This window comes from Mixophyes fleayi, chromosome 11 (genome assembly GCF_038048845.1).
Source record: "Mixophyes fleayi isolate aMixFle1 chromosome 11, aMixFle1.hap1, whole genome shotgun sequence".
In the NCBI taxonomy this organism is placed as follows: Eukaryota; Metazoa; Chordata; class Amphibia; order Anura; family Limnodynastidae; genus Mixophyes; species Mixophyes fleayi.
Genome location: NC_134412.1, coordinates 76,788,863 through 76,805,225, shown reverse-complemented (window position 1 = coordinate 76,805,225; position 16,363 = coordinate 76,788,863). Strand labels below are relative to the sequence as shown.

Here is a 16,363-nt window from a genome sequence, read left to right as displayed (position 1 = left end):
GATGATCTGGGCTTTGCTGCTTTCCGAACACGGTTTTCCAGGGACAAATTTTAGATGGAGCAAGTTGACTAATATCTGGGGCAGGTAACTGAATGGTGCCATAGCCTACCACAGTGTTGGCTAACCTGTGACACTCCAGGTGTTGTGAAACTACAAGTCCCAGCATGCTTTGCCAATATATAGCCTCATCTTCCATATTATTACAAGTACCTCTAGACTGTAGATTTAATAGGTCAGCCCAGGCAACCAATCTAATATATATAGGCCTAGCGGCGTGTGTTAGTGTGTGTGGAAAAAACTATTTTCTCAGAAAGGGCTCATCCAATTGACCTGAAATTTGGTATACTGACATTATTTGACAAAAAAATTATAATAGTGAAGTCAGTTAACTTCCATCACCCCCCCTTCCCCCTGTGGGAGGGGTAGTAAAGGCTAAATTTACCAGTTGAGGGCTCAAACTCTTGACCGTGTGGGTATTTATTCACCAGAGCCTGTGTTTGGTCATGGACAATTGTATGTCACATTTTCACGAGTATGGAGAAGCAGTGATGTGAAAGTGCAGGCTATGAATACTGCCCTTCAAGGAAGACTGATTGAGCACAGCGATAAGGTGTTTAGCAGAAACGTGTATCGAGAGGTTTTAGAACAGTAAGACGATGGAGATTAAGGATGTGGCGATGAAGGATGAGGTGATGGAGAAGAATGATGAGGTTGTGACATGTGGACAAAACCACGTTAAAAAAGGGCGCTTACGTCGGGAAGTAACGCTCTTCCCCTGAGGAGGCCTGGGCTAGGCCCAAATGCATGACAAGAACCTTTTTAACACCTTAAGTAGCTTGATTTGACTAGAATGCATGAGTATCATGCATGGGTTAAGTTGTTTATTATATACATCTACATATCCGTGTCAGAATTTATCGGTCTCTTGTGCATATATTTTTGGTTATGTGATTGCATTGACAATGATTAATAAAGTAGTTCCGAAAAATGATTCAAAGGGGCAGATGTAGTCCTTCTTTCATTTGGCCATTTTATTTTATTTTCGTTCCATTGCTTTGCAGGTGACACCACTTATTTGGATATTTTCCGTGAATTTTCACACATGGCATCCAACAACCCAGAAAAGTTGAGCCGACGAAGCGTTCATTTCAGCCACTCTTGCCGATAGTGGATACAGAGGCGTCTTATTTGAAGGAACTATTTTCTATGATCTTCGTAAAAGAGTTAATTCCAGAAGAACACGATCATTTGGAGGAGGACTAACCAGATAGATCACCAGAAGAATGAAGGCACTGGTTAAACCACTACAGTCCTCGCAGCCGAATGCTGGAGCTTGATGAACTTCAGAAACTTCTCATATAACCTTTTGGTTCCTCTGGTTATTAAAGAGGCACCGCACCACAGTGTTTTCCGAAAATCCGTTCTGCTTGTATAGAGATATATTTATGGACGCACACCGTGTCTGCAGACAGTTACATTTTATCAGTCTGGATTTTGGAAATGTCTGAGAAATCCGAATTTGCTAAACGAGTCACCTCGTAGTGAGATGGACTTTGTAAAATAACCACTGTTAGCTAGGAATTTGTGTTCTCTTTCAACTTTTAATCTAGGATTTCTAATTTTCATTTTTGTGAAATGTCCAGATTGGATTCCTTAGTATTTTATCAGCATCCAGGTGAAAAATTATAATGTGCAGCGTGAATATGAAGATCTTCCACTTTGTATAGTTTTCGTTAAGTCGGCAATCTTTTTTTTTTTTTTTTAGGCTGAAGTGAAAGTCACGTGAATGCAGCCAATCAATTCACTAGGAACCAGTGACATCACTGCAAGAGGTGTCAAATGTCAGCCCTTTTGTGTTGCAAAATAATGGAACCTGCTTGGTTGCTATGGGTTACAGCACATTTTGTTTGCACAGTTGCTTGTGTACCAGTTTCTATTTACATCCCCTATTATGTTACAAATATATTATTTTCAGTTTGGTGTTTGAGAAGACTCACACTCCCATATCTCCTATATTGTCCCATGAGTCTCAACATTCCATCTTCCTGTTGGTGTCTTCCTACAAGTCCGATACTGGAGCCACCTAGACTATTTTAGGTTACTATATACTGCCCCTTGCTTCTCTGGCTGGTCCAGGTAAAGACTATGTGACAGTATGTACTATATACAGAGTACGGCGGTTTAGTTGATTGTCAGGAAAGTCCAAGGAATGCCATCAATCTCCAGAATCAGAATCTGTGAATCTTGAACCATTGTCTGAAAAATCGGAAAGTAGATGAATAGTTGTTCTGTGGTGGAATCAGACCTGACTTGAAGATATCGCTCTCCTGCTCATATCATTCCCAAATAGAAAATCAGTGCAGAGCATCACCTTTTGGCCGCAGGAAATCGGGACAGTCCTGTGGAAATCGGAAGGGTGTGTAATATACTGTGAAGACAGATATGTCCTAATGACCGTACATTACATATACTGGGTCTGGGTCTGAGTCATTAAGGCAAGTAAAGCAAAAAACGAGTAAATTTGCACCTGGGCAAAACCATGTTGCATTGGAGGGGGAGGTTAATTTTAAAATGTGGGGACAGATTTATAGTTGTGGTAAAGCATGTCCTAGATCAACTTTAAATTTCAGTGTCAAAATAAAGCCAAGTATTTTTTTGTGTGCTATTTGAAAAAGCAACCAGTATTTAACTTATGTGCAAAACAATAAACTGATTTGCACCCCTTGCATTGTGACATGGTTTGTCCAGGAGAAAATTGACTCTCTTTTTTTCTTTTGCTTTGCCCTCGTTAATGACACCGGCCCGCTGTGTATAACTGAATAGGCTGTTATCGAAGCATTGATGTTAGAGGCAGATTTATCTAAGCATCTAGCACCCATTGTTATGGTAAGGCTGGAAATCAGAAGATGACGACTGTATATTCAAGCAATGAATTTCATCAAGATAAACATATTTCACTTTATAGAACGTGTTATTTCATGTAAACCACATGACAGCAATTACCATTGCTATGGTCACTGATAGAAAGCCCAAGACCATGGCTTCAGAGTTTTGCCATTTTCTTTCTATCCCAAAGAAGGATGAACGTTCTAAGACCTGATCAAGCCACCATTTATTACAGAGAACTGGATTTAGACATTTAGTGAGTTTTTACCAGCGAGTATCACCAAACTACAACCGCTGATATGTATTGTTGCACTGCAAAGTGGAACTTACTGTATTTAAATCCATGGCCAGCACACAGTGAAGTAGCCAATATGAGCTTATTTTGATGAGATTATAGCCTATGAATTAAATATGTACTAGTGATTTGAACGGCTACATCCTCATACCTATTGGTACAGCCCACAAGATAACGGACTCTACTATGTAAAGGCTTGGCAATGTATACCTATCTCCTAAAGACCGTGGGGCCTATTTAACATTCTTCGCCTTTTTGCCCCGTTAAGTATAATCTGTCATCACAGCGATAACAGACGTAATGGAGCAACTAACCATTAAAGTTAAGTCGGAACAGCGTATCCGATTGGAGGCTGTCCCAGCGATGACTCCGTTCTAATGACCACTCCGGGTTGTGACCGAGAGTCGCGCAAGCTACAATTCCGTTACTCAACAAAGGGGAGAGTACGATGGCTGCCAGGGATCTAGAGATCCCTCTTCAGTGATGATCTCCCCACAGGCTTGAATGGCTAACGATTAGACATCGGCTTCAGTCTCCAAAAAGCGAAGCTTCGGAAATTTAACCAGACCACAATCCCCATGGTGACCGCAGTATTATGCGGTACTTGGCCTAATGCAGGAGATATCTTCCTTGGGCATTTGTTAAATTTCCGCATTGTTTAAGGCTTGATAAATAGGCCCCCTTAAGAGCAAAGGTTTGTATATTGCACACTTTGTGGCATCAATAGCAAAACAATGTAAATGTCACTACTGTATTTCCTCCTTTCAGGGTAATATATTATCCTCAATGTGTTACAAGTTCTCACAAAGACAAAGACTGTATTCTCGTGAATGTTTGCTCTGCCTCCCCTGTATGTAGGTGACAGGTACACTTCATAGACCGCCTACCTCCTTCACGCTGAAGTCCTTCCTCTATGTTACTAGGTAATGCTGACATTTGTGTAATGCATGGCTTGCTCGGTATAATACACATGCATTATACTGTTCACCCGCGCTCAGCCATCCATATAATGTATGGTGAGGATATGCTGGTATATTCCTCACAGTTTATTGCTTTATTTGTTGCTGTTGAAGGATGCCATGTACAGAAATGGTTTAATGCTAAGTAATATATCTTATGGCAAAAATGTATTATTTAATAAAGCTGAAATCCAATGAATAAATGAAGAATGAAATAAAAGACTGGATGAAGTTGAAATCCTAAGGTTTTTTATTGTCTTATTTTCTCTTGTTCTCTCTCTCTCGTTCTCTCTCTCTCGTTCTCTCTCTCGTTCTCTCTCTCGTTCTCTCTCTCGTTCTCTCTCTCGTTCTCTCTCTCTCTCGTTCTCTCTCTTCCCCCCTCTCTCTCTCTCGTTCTCTCTCTCGTTCTCTCTCTTCCCCCCTCTCTCTCTCTCGTTCTCTCTCTCGTTCTCTCTCCCTCTCTCTCGTTCTCTCTCTCGTTCTCTCTCTCGTTCTCTCTCTCGTTCTCTCTCTCCCTCTCTCTCGTTCTCTCTCTCTCGTTCTCTCCCCCCCTCTCTCGTTCTCTCCCTCTCTCTCGTTCTCTCCCCCTCTCTCTCGTTCTCTCCCCCTCTCTCTCGTTCTCTCCCCCTCTCTCTCGTTCTCTCCCCTCTCTCTCTCGTTCTCTCCCCTCTCTCTCTCGTTCTCTCCCCCTCTCTCTCGTTCTCTCCCCCTCGTTCTCTCCCCCTCGTTCTCTCTCTCTCTCTCTCTCGTTCTCTCTCTCTCTCTCGTTCTCTCTCTCTCTCGTTCTCTCTCTCTCTCTCTCTCGTTCTCTCTCTCTCTCTCTCTCGTTCTCTCTCTCTCTCTCTCTCTCTCTCTCGTTCTCTCTCTCTCTCTCTCTCTCTCTCTCTCGTTCTCTCTCTCTCTCTCTCGTTCTCTCCCCCTCTCTCTCGTTCTCTCCCCCTCTCTCTCGTTCTCTCTCTCTCTCTCTCTCTCTCTCTCTCGTCCTCTCTCTCTCTCTCTCTCTCTCTCTCGTCCTCTCTCTCTCTCTCTCTCGTCCTCTCTCTCTCTCTCTCGTCCTCTCTCTCTCGTCCTCTCTCTCTCTCTCGTCCTCTCTCTCTCTCTCTCTCTCGTCCTCTCTCTCTCTCTCTCTCTCTCGTCCTCTCTCTCTCGTCCTCTCTCCCTCTCTCTCTCGTCCTCTCTCTCTCTCTCTCGTCCTCTCTCTCTCTCTCTCTCTCTCTCTCGTCCTCTCTCTCTCGTCCTCTCTCCCTCTCTCTCTCGTCCTCTCTCTCTCTCTCTCTCTCTCTCTCGTCCTCTCTCCCTCGTCCTCTCTCTCGTCCTCTCTCCCTCTCTCTCTCGTCCTCTCTCCCTCTCTCTCTCGTCCTCTCTCTCGTCCTCTCTCCCTCTCTCTCTCGTCCTCTCTCCCTCTCTCTCGTCCTCTCCCTCTCTCTCGTCCTCTCTCTCGTCCTCTCCCTCTCTCTCTCGTTCTCTCTCCCTCTCTCTCTCGTTCTCTCTCCCTCTCTCTCTCGTTCTCTCTCCCTCTCTCTCTCGTCCTCTCTCCCTCTCTCTCTCGTTCTCTCGTCCTCTCTCTCTCTCTCTCTCTCGTCCTCTCTCCCTCGTCCTCTCTCTCGTCCTCTCTCCCTCGTCCTCTCTCTCGTCCTCTCTCCCTCTCTCGTCCTCTCTCCCTCTCTCTCTCGTCCTCTCTCTCGTCCTCTCTCCCTCTCTCTCTCGTCCTCTCTCCCTCTCTCTCGTCCTCTCCCTCTCTCTCGTCCTCTCTCTCATCCTCTCCCTCTCTCTCTCGTTCTCTCTCTCTCTCTTCCCCCCCACCCTCGTTCTCTCTCTCTTCCCCCCCACCCTCGTTCTCTCTCTCTCTTTCCCCCCCCACCCTCGTTCTCTCTCTTTCCCCCCCCACCCTCGTTCTCTCTCTCTCTTCCCCCCCCACCCTCGTTTTCTCTCTCTCTTCTAGGCCTTATCAGGATGCCTGAAAACGGGTGATATTTGAATAAAATAAATAGTGTCACATTACATACTAGTATTTTCTACATGCACTAATGCAGACACTGACTCTATATGAATGTCAAGTAAAGGAAATAATGCCTTTTACCCATTTCAGAATGCCCTCCAGTGTCCTGTTGCTTTAGTTGCGGAATAATTTGAATAAGAAAAAGAATGAATATAGTTGTGATGTATTCCTCTCTGTGGCCACAGGAGGGAGCGTGAGAGCAAGGTGGAAGAAGCAATGGATTCTTGCTTTGGCCTATATATTGCCTTGTACTGTATCATGTTTTCATTCAAAGCCAAATGATATAATGTTAACAAGAGGACAATATTTTACAGACATTTATTTAGATGGAAAATGAGAATGCTGAATAATTTGCATCCACTAATTTCTCCTTTGTGGAGCTACAAATTTCTACCTTTGTGCCATTTAAATTTGACATTAATTGTAGCCGTTTAGCTGCATTAAATGGAACGTATATGTTGAGCGCCTCTGATTTGTTGAAATTTATTTTGAATGATATTTCTGAACATTGCGAGAGAAATTTATATCATCATCATCATCATTTATTTATATAGCGCCACTAATTCCGCAGCGCTGTACAGAGGACTCATTCACATCAGTCCCTGCCCCATTGGAGCTTACAATCTAAATTCCCTAATATAGACACACACTCACAGACAGACATAGATTTGAAGGAGAGAGCATGGGTCTGGTAATAGAGAACAGTGTCATCAGCAAATAGAGAGCTTTTATATTCATGATCTCCTGCCTCAAGGTCCAACAATGGTTTGGAGTGGACCAGCTGGACCATTGTTTAGATAGATAGAGAAACCATCAGAGGAGAAAAAGGACATCCCTATCTTATCCCATTGGCTATGGGAAGCTGTCTGAAAACAAAACCCCCAGTCTATGGCTGTGGAAAACGCTCGTTGTCTCCACCATTTATAAATATACCCCTGTATGTCTTTAATAGTGGTGTTAAAGCTAGTGTCTGCCTCTCCCTGTTGTCCCATGTGGGTCTCTAGGTGCTGTATAGATAAGTTTGAATTTGTTTCAAAGTATTTCTCCAACCAGATCAGCTCTACGGTTTGAAAATGATCAAATTTAGATATACTAAATTCAAGATTTAAGGGCTACATTCTATTAACGGTTTTCTGTGTGAATGGCAAATTTGAACTTTGGACTCAAACACAGTAACGTTCTCTGTTCAAACTTAGCAAAAATACTATATGATGTAGTCATTTAAGCTCAAACTGGGAACATTTTGAAGTTTAGTTTAACATCTTCTGTTTTAATAGTGAGCTTTGAGCTTCAAATCATAAATTAGTTTGGAGCAGTAGAACCTAAATCAGTCAAACTCAAAAGCCACAATCAGACCATGAACAAGTGTGAGGCCCTGCACCAGCCAAATCCAATCATCTTGTGAGTGTATGGATGTCTGTTGCCTTATGAGGACATCTGTGGGCCTGGAGACCTAGTCGCTAAACTTCGGAGAGATCCCCCTGGTTTAGGTGCCAACCCAACGCAATTAATCACCAAGCCTCACTCCCCTCCCCCTCCTCAAAAGGGGTCTTTTTAAAATGTAATTTAATATGTTTTAGACTTGTGCCATAATTTGGACTAGATTCTATGTGAACGGATCTATTGAGATTATTAAACCAGGAGGCTTACAGAATGATATTGACGCGTGATTTATAAGTAGTTTGTTGGTAATACACAATGTATTTATAGGAATGGTTTTGCCTTAGTTTTTGACCTGCGGGTGAAGAACCGTGTGCTAATCGCACTGCACTGTATGTGCACAATTACCAACACAAACCTGAACATAGCTCTAGTTCATCTGTGGTCAAATATCCTGATCAATGGGAGTAACCACATTTTAGAATCTTGTTGAGACCTTGAACCAGTTTGTGCCAGAAGGAAGAGTGACTGGGTGACTCCACAATCGAGTTTTAATATTATATATGATATATCCATGCCAAATGGATTTAATACATTTTCATGTACTTTTGTGCAGAAAATGCCACCCTCACCTCTCGGCATATTAACACGAGTGATGTTGATCTTTTATGTGCTCTTCAGTCATGGATTTATATCATCAGCAGGAGTTATTTCCATTACCCTGGCATACACACACAGCTGCTGAATAGATACAATAGTATTTTATGCAGATAGCATTTCGGGTGCTTTGCAAAACATGATAAATGTTTGCATTTTAAGTATATATGTATATAACAATGTATATAACAAATGGTTCCTGCAGAATTTTTACCAGATACGTAGCATTTGTTTTTGTGAGACGTTGGCCTAATTTCACATGCCTCCTCCTTTTAGGTGGGGTGTTCAGGACACAGGACGGTGCCCTGCTCTCCTGGGAGTCTGGGGGAGCTCCTAGAAATTTGGGAGTGTCCCAAAGGTCTAGCAGAGTATGGCAACTACGATTACAATACAAGAGCAGCAACTGAGATCCAGAAACGTATCTGGAAAACCAATTCAATGCACTTTAATCACACAATAATTCTAGTCAGTGTGGTAGATTTATCAAGCCTTCTAAAAAGGAAAAGTTGAGGTGCTTTCCATGGCAACCAATCAGATTCTAGCTATCATTTTATTGAATGTGTTAAATAAATGATAGCTAGGATCTGATTGGTTGCTATTGGCAATATCTCCACTTTTCCTTTTTAGGTTTCAAAAGTCTACCCCACAGAGTTTAATTAAGCATTTCACTTAGTAATACAATAAAACAGCCATTGTTCTTTGACACTTCATTTATTAGGTCAAGACTTATTCACTTCTTGTAGTCTAAAATAATGAGTTTAACCTGGGCTTCCCTTTTTACATTAGTAACGGACAAAATATGTGCACTTTACATCACTGTACTATATATATATATATATATATATATTTACTCCTAAATAACTTCTGAAACAAAATGGTTGTGTATCTTGCTAGTGTGTTGCTATGTCTCACTCGAGAGGAGTAACGCTAAAAATGGCTGCCGTTCCAATGTCAAGTATCTCTATCGCCCTGAAAAGGACCTCTGCACAGGAGCATAGACAAATTGATCACTAGTAATACCAGATTGACACAATCGCCTATCTCATCTATCTCTGCTCCACCAAACCTCTGCGTAGTACTGTGAGAACCACTAGGCCTCAAACTCATTATAACTACAATAAGTATACAATGCCTTGTTTTTAGCTACAGCTTTCAACCGCCCTAACATGGAATAAATAATTCCCCCCCCGTATACTTGGCCTGTGTGGACTACTAATGACTAACTCTACTAAGCGATATCTGCGTTCCAGCGTCCACAAGTCAATGGGGGGTGACGTTTCCATTAGCAGAAAGGCCGGGGTCCTCTGCAGACCCCCAGGGAAGAGAAATTACGGAAATAAATATTATAATCTTCCAACTCCTTCCGGAAACAGTTTGCAGCCTTTTCATCGCACTCGCAGATCATCTTCTCACAGCGATCACGAGCTTTCACTGTGGGCAGAAATATATATATATATATGGTCACAGTATATCACCATTATCAGCTGATCACAGAACGGGTGAAAGGTCTCCTCTCGTTTTACTGACTGAATACAGTACTTTGATTAGTCTGCATGCCACACTTTACGGCTGGATTGTTATAATTCATCTCATTTTATGAGAGCTGAGCTATTTTTACTGAGCTCTCCTTTATACCTGGAATTATGCTTTTCTAAAAACTTGGTGCTGTGTGCACAAATGTGATGGAACGCATACTAACCAATCAGGTGTCAGCTTTCACTTTGTATACTGCTGTAGAACAATGGAAGCTGTGATTTGATTGGTTGCTATAGGTTACAGCACAATTAAGCACAAATCACATGCTAATAATTAAGCTCTACTAATTGTATGCTGATAACTCTTTTTGAGAATCATCATGTGCAAAAATTCTCAATGGTCAGTGAAGTGACAGGCGTTTCCACCACTCAGTGCTAAATAGCTTCTGCCATCAAGTGATTATAGAGAAAGTCACCAGAAATATGTGTTTATTGCCTTATTTAATAGAATGTTGTAAATTATTTTCATTATAGATAGTTCTGTTGGTTTAGTTATAAGTTTATATGTGTGATTTTAATCTCGTATATATTGCAAGTCCCCGACAGTGGGACAGGACGTGATCCCGTCACGATATATACTCTCCCCATGTTTTCATGGACTTGAGTACAATGCTGTGTAATATGATTGGCGCTATATAAATAAATGAAAATACCATCCTTGCCAACTCTTCCAGAACGTCCGGGAGACTCCCAAATTCCGGGTAGGTCTCCCAGACTCCCGGGAGAACTGGCAATTCTCCCGCATCTGCCCATGAAGTGGGCAGATTTTGAGCCTCCAGGAATCGCATTATTTTGGCCCACCCCGGCGGTAAAATGATGTGTTTGCGTCATTACGTCACGGGAGGGGGGCCAAGATGACGCGATTCCCTGAGCCCCGCCCCCTCGTGTCCACCTCTTCCCCCCCCCCCCTCCCCAAGACTCCCTCATTTTTAATTAAGCTGGGATATATGTGTTTTTTTGAGGGGGGACCTGAAGAAAGGGAGAGCCCACATTCATGGTTTTCTGTGCATCATTGTAAATAAAAATAAACAGAAAATGTAATGTATTTACTGTAACAGTAACATGAAAAAAACAACTTGCAAGCGTAACACTCACCCTGTACAGTGAAACATACTTGTAAAGAAGATAATTCCCAACACAACAAAATAAAACATGTATGATGTCCTTGCCAGATACTTACAGCATTTCACCTTCTGCTCCTCCTCAGGATAGAAACGGTAAATTTGAGTCAGCGGGTTACAGCCTCTAAGTTCTGCATCGTTATAACAGCAATCCTTCTCGTGGCAGCACCTAGATAGTATATAGTTCATGTGTCACTTTATAGTGTGTTACCCTGTGCTCTGACACCTGACTGTGACAGGGTATAAGGCAGAATAATCATTTGTTTAACATCAGCTTGAAAAAGACCAGACAAACACTAAAAACTTCATCATATATCTTATTGTGAAATCTTTTCACTAACCCTTCAAATTGTGTCATAGACTTAGTACATCACACAGGATACAGCTAATAATAAGCTGCATGTGCAAAATGGCAAGACAAATAAACACATAGTAGATCCATTTGTCCAGCGTATACAGCCCAATATTATTATTACCATTTATTTATATAGCGCCACTGATTCCGCAGCGCTGTACAGAGAACTCACATCAGTCCCTGCCCCATTGGAGCTTAAATTCCCTAACATATACACACACTCACACATGCAGACTAGGGTCAATTTGATAGCAGCCAATTAACCTACCAGTATGTTTTTGGAGTGTGGGAGGAAACCGGAGCACCCGGAGGAAACCCACGCAAACACGGGGAGAACATACAAACTCCTCACAGATAAGGCCATGGTGGGGAATTGAACTCATGACCCCAGTGCTGTGAGGCAGAAGTGCTAACCACTGAGCCACCATGCTGCCAATACCTACCACAGGTGCATGCACAGCTTATACAGCCTCATGCCCACAATGGACAATACTATGGCAGCAGTCTGATGCCCACCACATGCAGCCCAGTGTTACTCACACCCCTATGATCCTGTGCCCGTAAGTGTAATACTAACCCCTGGATCAGAGAATTCACACACTACCTCTTCGCTTAGGCTGTAATACTATAATGGGACCACCTGCTCTGTTATCGGTTCCAGCACTTGGTTTGTGTTTCCTATACAGTAAACTCTGATTGTCTGGAGTTCACTATTGATATCAAAACCTCACTGTTTAAGTACAAGTAGGGGTTGGTTACTATTAGCATTGGTGCCAACACCTGAGGGCATTTTTTCATGCTGGGGGGTGCCCTTCACCATATGATCAACTCAAACTGTGTGACGTATCCTGGCACAATGTTTGAAAGTTTGTTCCTAATTCAGGGCCCCAAACGCTTGGTCGTTATCCTTGGACCCCTAACAGGCTCAGTGGATCTCTTGCGGCCTGCACTCTCTCCCGGTTACACACAGGACAAAGGGAAGAGACGCAGGGTGTTAATGAAGCTGTTGAACGGCTTCCATTCTCCGTCGGCAGATCTCAGCAACCAGGCAAGATAAGGACATTCATTGAGAGAGTCCCTGGGAAATGCTGACATTTGTGCATAGTATCAATATACCCAGAATCCATCTGCTTAGATGCCCTCTCCTTCTCCATCGTCTCACCCCTCACATACTGTAATGTGAGGTGTGAGACGATCGAGAAGGCGAGTGAAAAATTAGCTTTTAGAGCCATCATATCAGTAATATACAAAGCAATATATACCAATCATTATTTGACGCTGTGTTAATGTTTCCTAACTGCAAGTGTTACTTTTCCATCTGCGCACATATTTCTGTAACCATATGTCAGCCATGTTGTAACATCTTACAGTAAATGCTTCCTATTGTAATCCTGTCACCTTAAGCCATAGCTTAATTTGAATTTATTTCAATTTGTTGAAAAAAACATACTAGATCTAAAACAGTGGTTTCATATTATGTTTTGACAAGCTTAAATAAGTAAAATTTTAAGTAAAAGTGCAGTTCTGAAGTCCTATATACAGGATTACCAATAGTGATCTACCCTAAAGCAGTGTAGTAGGCAGAGGCCTTTGAGGAGATGATCTGGGGGATTAGGTTAGGGGACAATCAGAGTGTGGGAGGTTATTCCAGTGGAGGGGGAAGCCCGAGAGAAATCTTGGATTCTGGAATGGGAAGAGGTGTTCAGAGTGGAGGAGAGGAGATGATCATTGGCCAATCGCAGGGAACGGAAGGGAGTATGAATGGAGAGAAGATTGGAGATGTATGGGACAGTAGAGTGGGAGAGGACTTGTAGGAGAGGGTGAGGAGATTGAAAAGGGTTCTGTAGGGGAAGGAGAGCCAGTGTAAGGCGAGGCAGAGAGGGGAGGCAGAAGAGGAGCGGCGTGAAGGGAAGATAATCCTCGCAGCCGCATTAAGTATAGACTTGAGGGGGGCAGGGTGGGAGAAGGTTGCAATAATCAAGACGGGAAATAGTGAGTGCATGGATAATGGTTTTCGTGGCATCCTGAGATAGGAGGGGCCGGATGCGGGCGATGTTGAGGAGTTGGGAGTGACAGGATTGGGCGAAAGATTGAATGTGGGGGGCAAAGGAGAGGTAAGAGTTCTGGGCGACTCCCAGGCAGCGTAGTTGGGAAACGGAAGAGATGGTGGTGTTGTTAACAGTGATAGAGAGATCAGCATGGGATGAAGATCTAGAAGGAGGGAAAACAATGACTATTGTCAGGGCCGCCGAGAGGGGGGGGGGGGGAGCGGGTACTAATTACCCGGGCCCAGCATGTCAGGGGGCCCAGCCCGGGCCCTTGCGCTGCTGATTTTTTTTTTTCCTTTTCTTTTTTTTTTTTGCGGCGGGGGGGGGATGCTCGGTCGTTGGTGGGGGGAGCAGGCTAGTTTAAAAAAAGAAAAAACATACTCCTATGATCGCGGAGCCGGCATCCCTCCTCTCTGCTGCTCTGTGCTCTATTCAGACTGTCTGAATGCCGGGTGTGATGTCATCATGTCATGCCCAGCATACAGTCAGTCTGGAGCAATGCAGCACAGAGCAGCAGAGAAGACCAAGAAAGGAGAAAAGGTAAGTGAAGGGAGGAAAACGAGGGGGGCACAGAGGGGTTAAAAACAGGAAAGCAGCATGACAAAGGGGTTAAAAAATGAGGGGGAGCACAGAGGGGTTAAAAAATGGAAAAGCAGTATGTCAGAGGGGTTAAAAAATGAGGGGGGCATGGAGGGGTTAAAAAACGGGGAAGCAGCATGTCAGAGGGGTTAAAAACGGGGAAGCAGCATGACAAAGGGGTTAAAAAATGAGGGGGAGCACAAAGGGGTTAAAAAACGGGAAAGCAGCATGTCAGAGGGGTTAAAAACAGGGGGTGCAGCATGACAGAGGGGTTAAAAAATGAGGGGGGCACAGAGGGGTTAAAGACGGGGAGGCAGCATGACAGAGGGGTTAAAAAATGAGGGGGGCCACAAAGGGGTTAAAAAACGGGGCAGCATGGCACAGTGGGGTTAATAAACAGGGGTCAGCATGGCACAGTGGGGTTAAAAAATGGTGGACAGCATGGCACAGTGGGGTTAAAAAGGGGGGGGAGGCATGGCACAGTGGGATTGAAAAAAAGGGGGGGGGAGCAGCATAGTATAGTGTGATGAAGGGGAGCCAGATGAAGGGGGCAAAAGCAGCATGGAGGGTGCAGTGTGATCATAAGGCATGGCGATGATGAAGGGGCACATTATTGTAATATTGGAGCTGGAGGAAGGCCTAATTATTAATCCTGGATGGTATTGATTTAACGCCAGGGTTGTTTGGAATTATCTAAATGTAGCTCTTTTTTTCCAAATAGGGCCCCCAGCATTCCAGGATCCAGACAAGCCGCAACTAGAGAAACATGCAGCAACAGGTGGTGAAAGTGAGAAGAACAGGTAGGAGAGAGCAGGACATTATGTGAAATGTTGTGATTCTAGTAGGGACAATGTCAATTTTTGGTGAGTGTTGTGCCCAATGTAAGGTGGAGGCCAAGACTGAACTCTTTGTGTACACACTGCATTTTTTCTATACTACATTTTCGTGCTAGATGTCCTGAAAGTCAGGAGTGCTTGGACATATGGGACGCTCGGGTGAATTGAGAGCCTAGTGATTTTGATGTGTTAGCCAGGCGGCGCAATTTTTTTTACCATACTCAACTATGAGGGGGGCCCCATGAATTTATTGTACCGGGGCCCTGAATTCCTCTTGGCAGCCCTGACTATTGTACATACATAGGCTCATTTTATCCAACCAAATATTACAACAACCTCCTACCCCAAATCATATATAACTCATGGTACAGTGAATCTTCTTACCAGTCGATGGCATCCACGGGCCTCCCTAGGTTGTTTTCACCGCAGTGACAGCCGTAATCAGAGAAGTTAGCCAGGCCATAAATGATGGTTGTCACCTTAATCATTTCATCAAACTGTGCTGGGGTGCTGGTAACCAGGGCGATGACTGCGAGAGGAAACGACGTGTTAAACTGTAAATTCCGCAATCTACAAACCACTTTATATCCATCTCCCATATTGTTTTTTAAGTTTTACAATAAACCATAGAGTACGTCATTAAAGGCACACGATCCCTATTTTTCCTTTGTATTTATCAACTGCAAATATTAAGAGATAAATATATATTGTAAATTGCGGGGATTTTCATAGCTCTTCTAAAGGTCTTACCAAGTCTGCTTGCAGGATCCATTCATCATCATCATCACCATTTATTTATATAGCGCCACTAATTCCGCAGCGCTGTACAGAGAACTCACATCAGTTGTTTTAGTCTCTGTCCCTTAATCTATTTATCTTTTTTTATTTTTTTGTTACTTTGGTATCTATTACTTTATTTGCACTAGCCATGCATAGTATGTACGACACTCCTCTCAATTAAGCTAACCTTTAATAACTCTGCAGACCCCCAATTTAAATCCCCCCTAGCAGTTAGGTTTGGTTCATAAAGACACATTTATACAGGCAATTACAACTATTTATTTTTGAAACACATCAAATGAAAATATATAAAGTATTATTCTGCTTACATTCTGTAAGGATAGTATAAGGAATAGTTGTGTGTATACTCACTGCCTGTCACTGCCAGTCCTATTAAGAGAGACTTTGCCATCTTGTGTTCTCTGTGCTGGTTGCAGGAACTGTGTCTTTCCGTCTCTCCGCTCTTTAAATACCTTTCACTCTGCAGCTCCCACTTTTCAATCACTATAATTACACTCTGGGGCCGCAATGAAAATTAGTAGGGACAAAACAAAAAAAACACTATATTTGTTAATATTACTCTGATACAGCCGGGGGAATTAACAATGAAACTGCGTAGAACCTTTCTAATAACAGACGTTACATCTAAGAAAATGTAAAACTTATTAATTTTGTTGAGAACTTTATTTGTTCATAGCTTATAAGCCTCTGGCGCCCCAAAATCTGGCAAGCCAAGAAGCATATAATAATATTATATTCACTTTATGTTTGGTTTGGCCTAATAATTTTACTGCATTTTGTTGAATCTGCTGCAAACATATAAATAGCTGTAAGCAAAATATTTATTTAAATTAAAATTATGTATTATGTACTTATCATATTCAATACATTATCTTTTTTATTGGTAAAACAATCCCTACTACTGGATTACCA

The 16,363-nt window shown here is 42.8% G+C and overlaps 2 protein-coding genes across 6 annotated transcripts in view; one reads left to right on the top strand and one right to left on the bottom strand.

The window, feature by feature from the left end:
* ACAP3 (ArfGAP with coiled-coil, ankyrin repeat and PH domains 3) overlaps positions 1-4,378 on the top strand; it is a 135,041-nt gene extending 130,663 nt beyond the window's left edge. For all 5 annotated transcript variants that reach the window (XM_075189741.1, XM_075189738.1, XM_075189740.1 and 2 more), the window contains one exon: positions 1,062-4,378. In XM_075189741.1, coding sequence (XP_075045842.1) covers positions 1,062-1,168 — 107 coding nt within the window. In that variant the 3' untranslated portion in view covers positions 1,169-4,378. The remainder of the gene's footprint in view (positions 1-1,061) is intronic.
* A 4,498-nt stretch (positions 4,379-8,876) lies between these two features.
* Positions 8,877-15,877, bottom strand: LOC142107447 (phospholipase A2 homolog otoconin-22). Its single transcript, XM_075190882.1, has 4 exons — positions 15,803-15,877; positions 15,035-15,179; positions 10,892-11,001; positions 8,877-9,607 (listed from the first exon to the last, which is right to left on the bottom strand). The coding sequence occupies exons 1-4, from the start codon at positions 15,840-15,842 to the stop codon at positions 9,459-9,461; spliced, it is 444 nt and encodes a 147-aa protein (XP_075046983.1). The 5' UTR covers positions 15,843-15,877; the 3' UTR covers positions 8,877-9,458.
* Between the last annotated feature and the right edge of the window lie 486 nt (positions 15,878-16,363).

Excerpts from the sequence above, each read along its gene's own strand:
- LOC142107447 (XM_075190882.1), bottom strand. The coding sequence starts at position 15,842 with ATGGCAAAGTCTCTCTTAATAGGACTGGCAGTGACAGGCA. Across the intron at positions 11,002-15,034 it reads CCCGTGGATGCCATCGACTG|GTGCTGCCACGAGAAGGATT; the intron begins GTAAGAAGATTC and ends TATACTATCTAG. Across the intron at positions 9,608-10,891 it reads GGAGCAGAAGGTGAAATGCT|TGAAAGCTCGTGATCGCTGT; the intron begins GTAAGTATCTGG and ends TTCTGCCCACAG.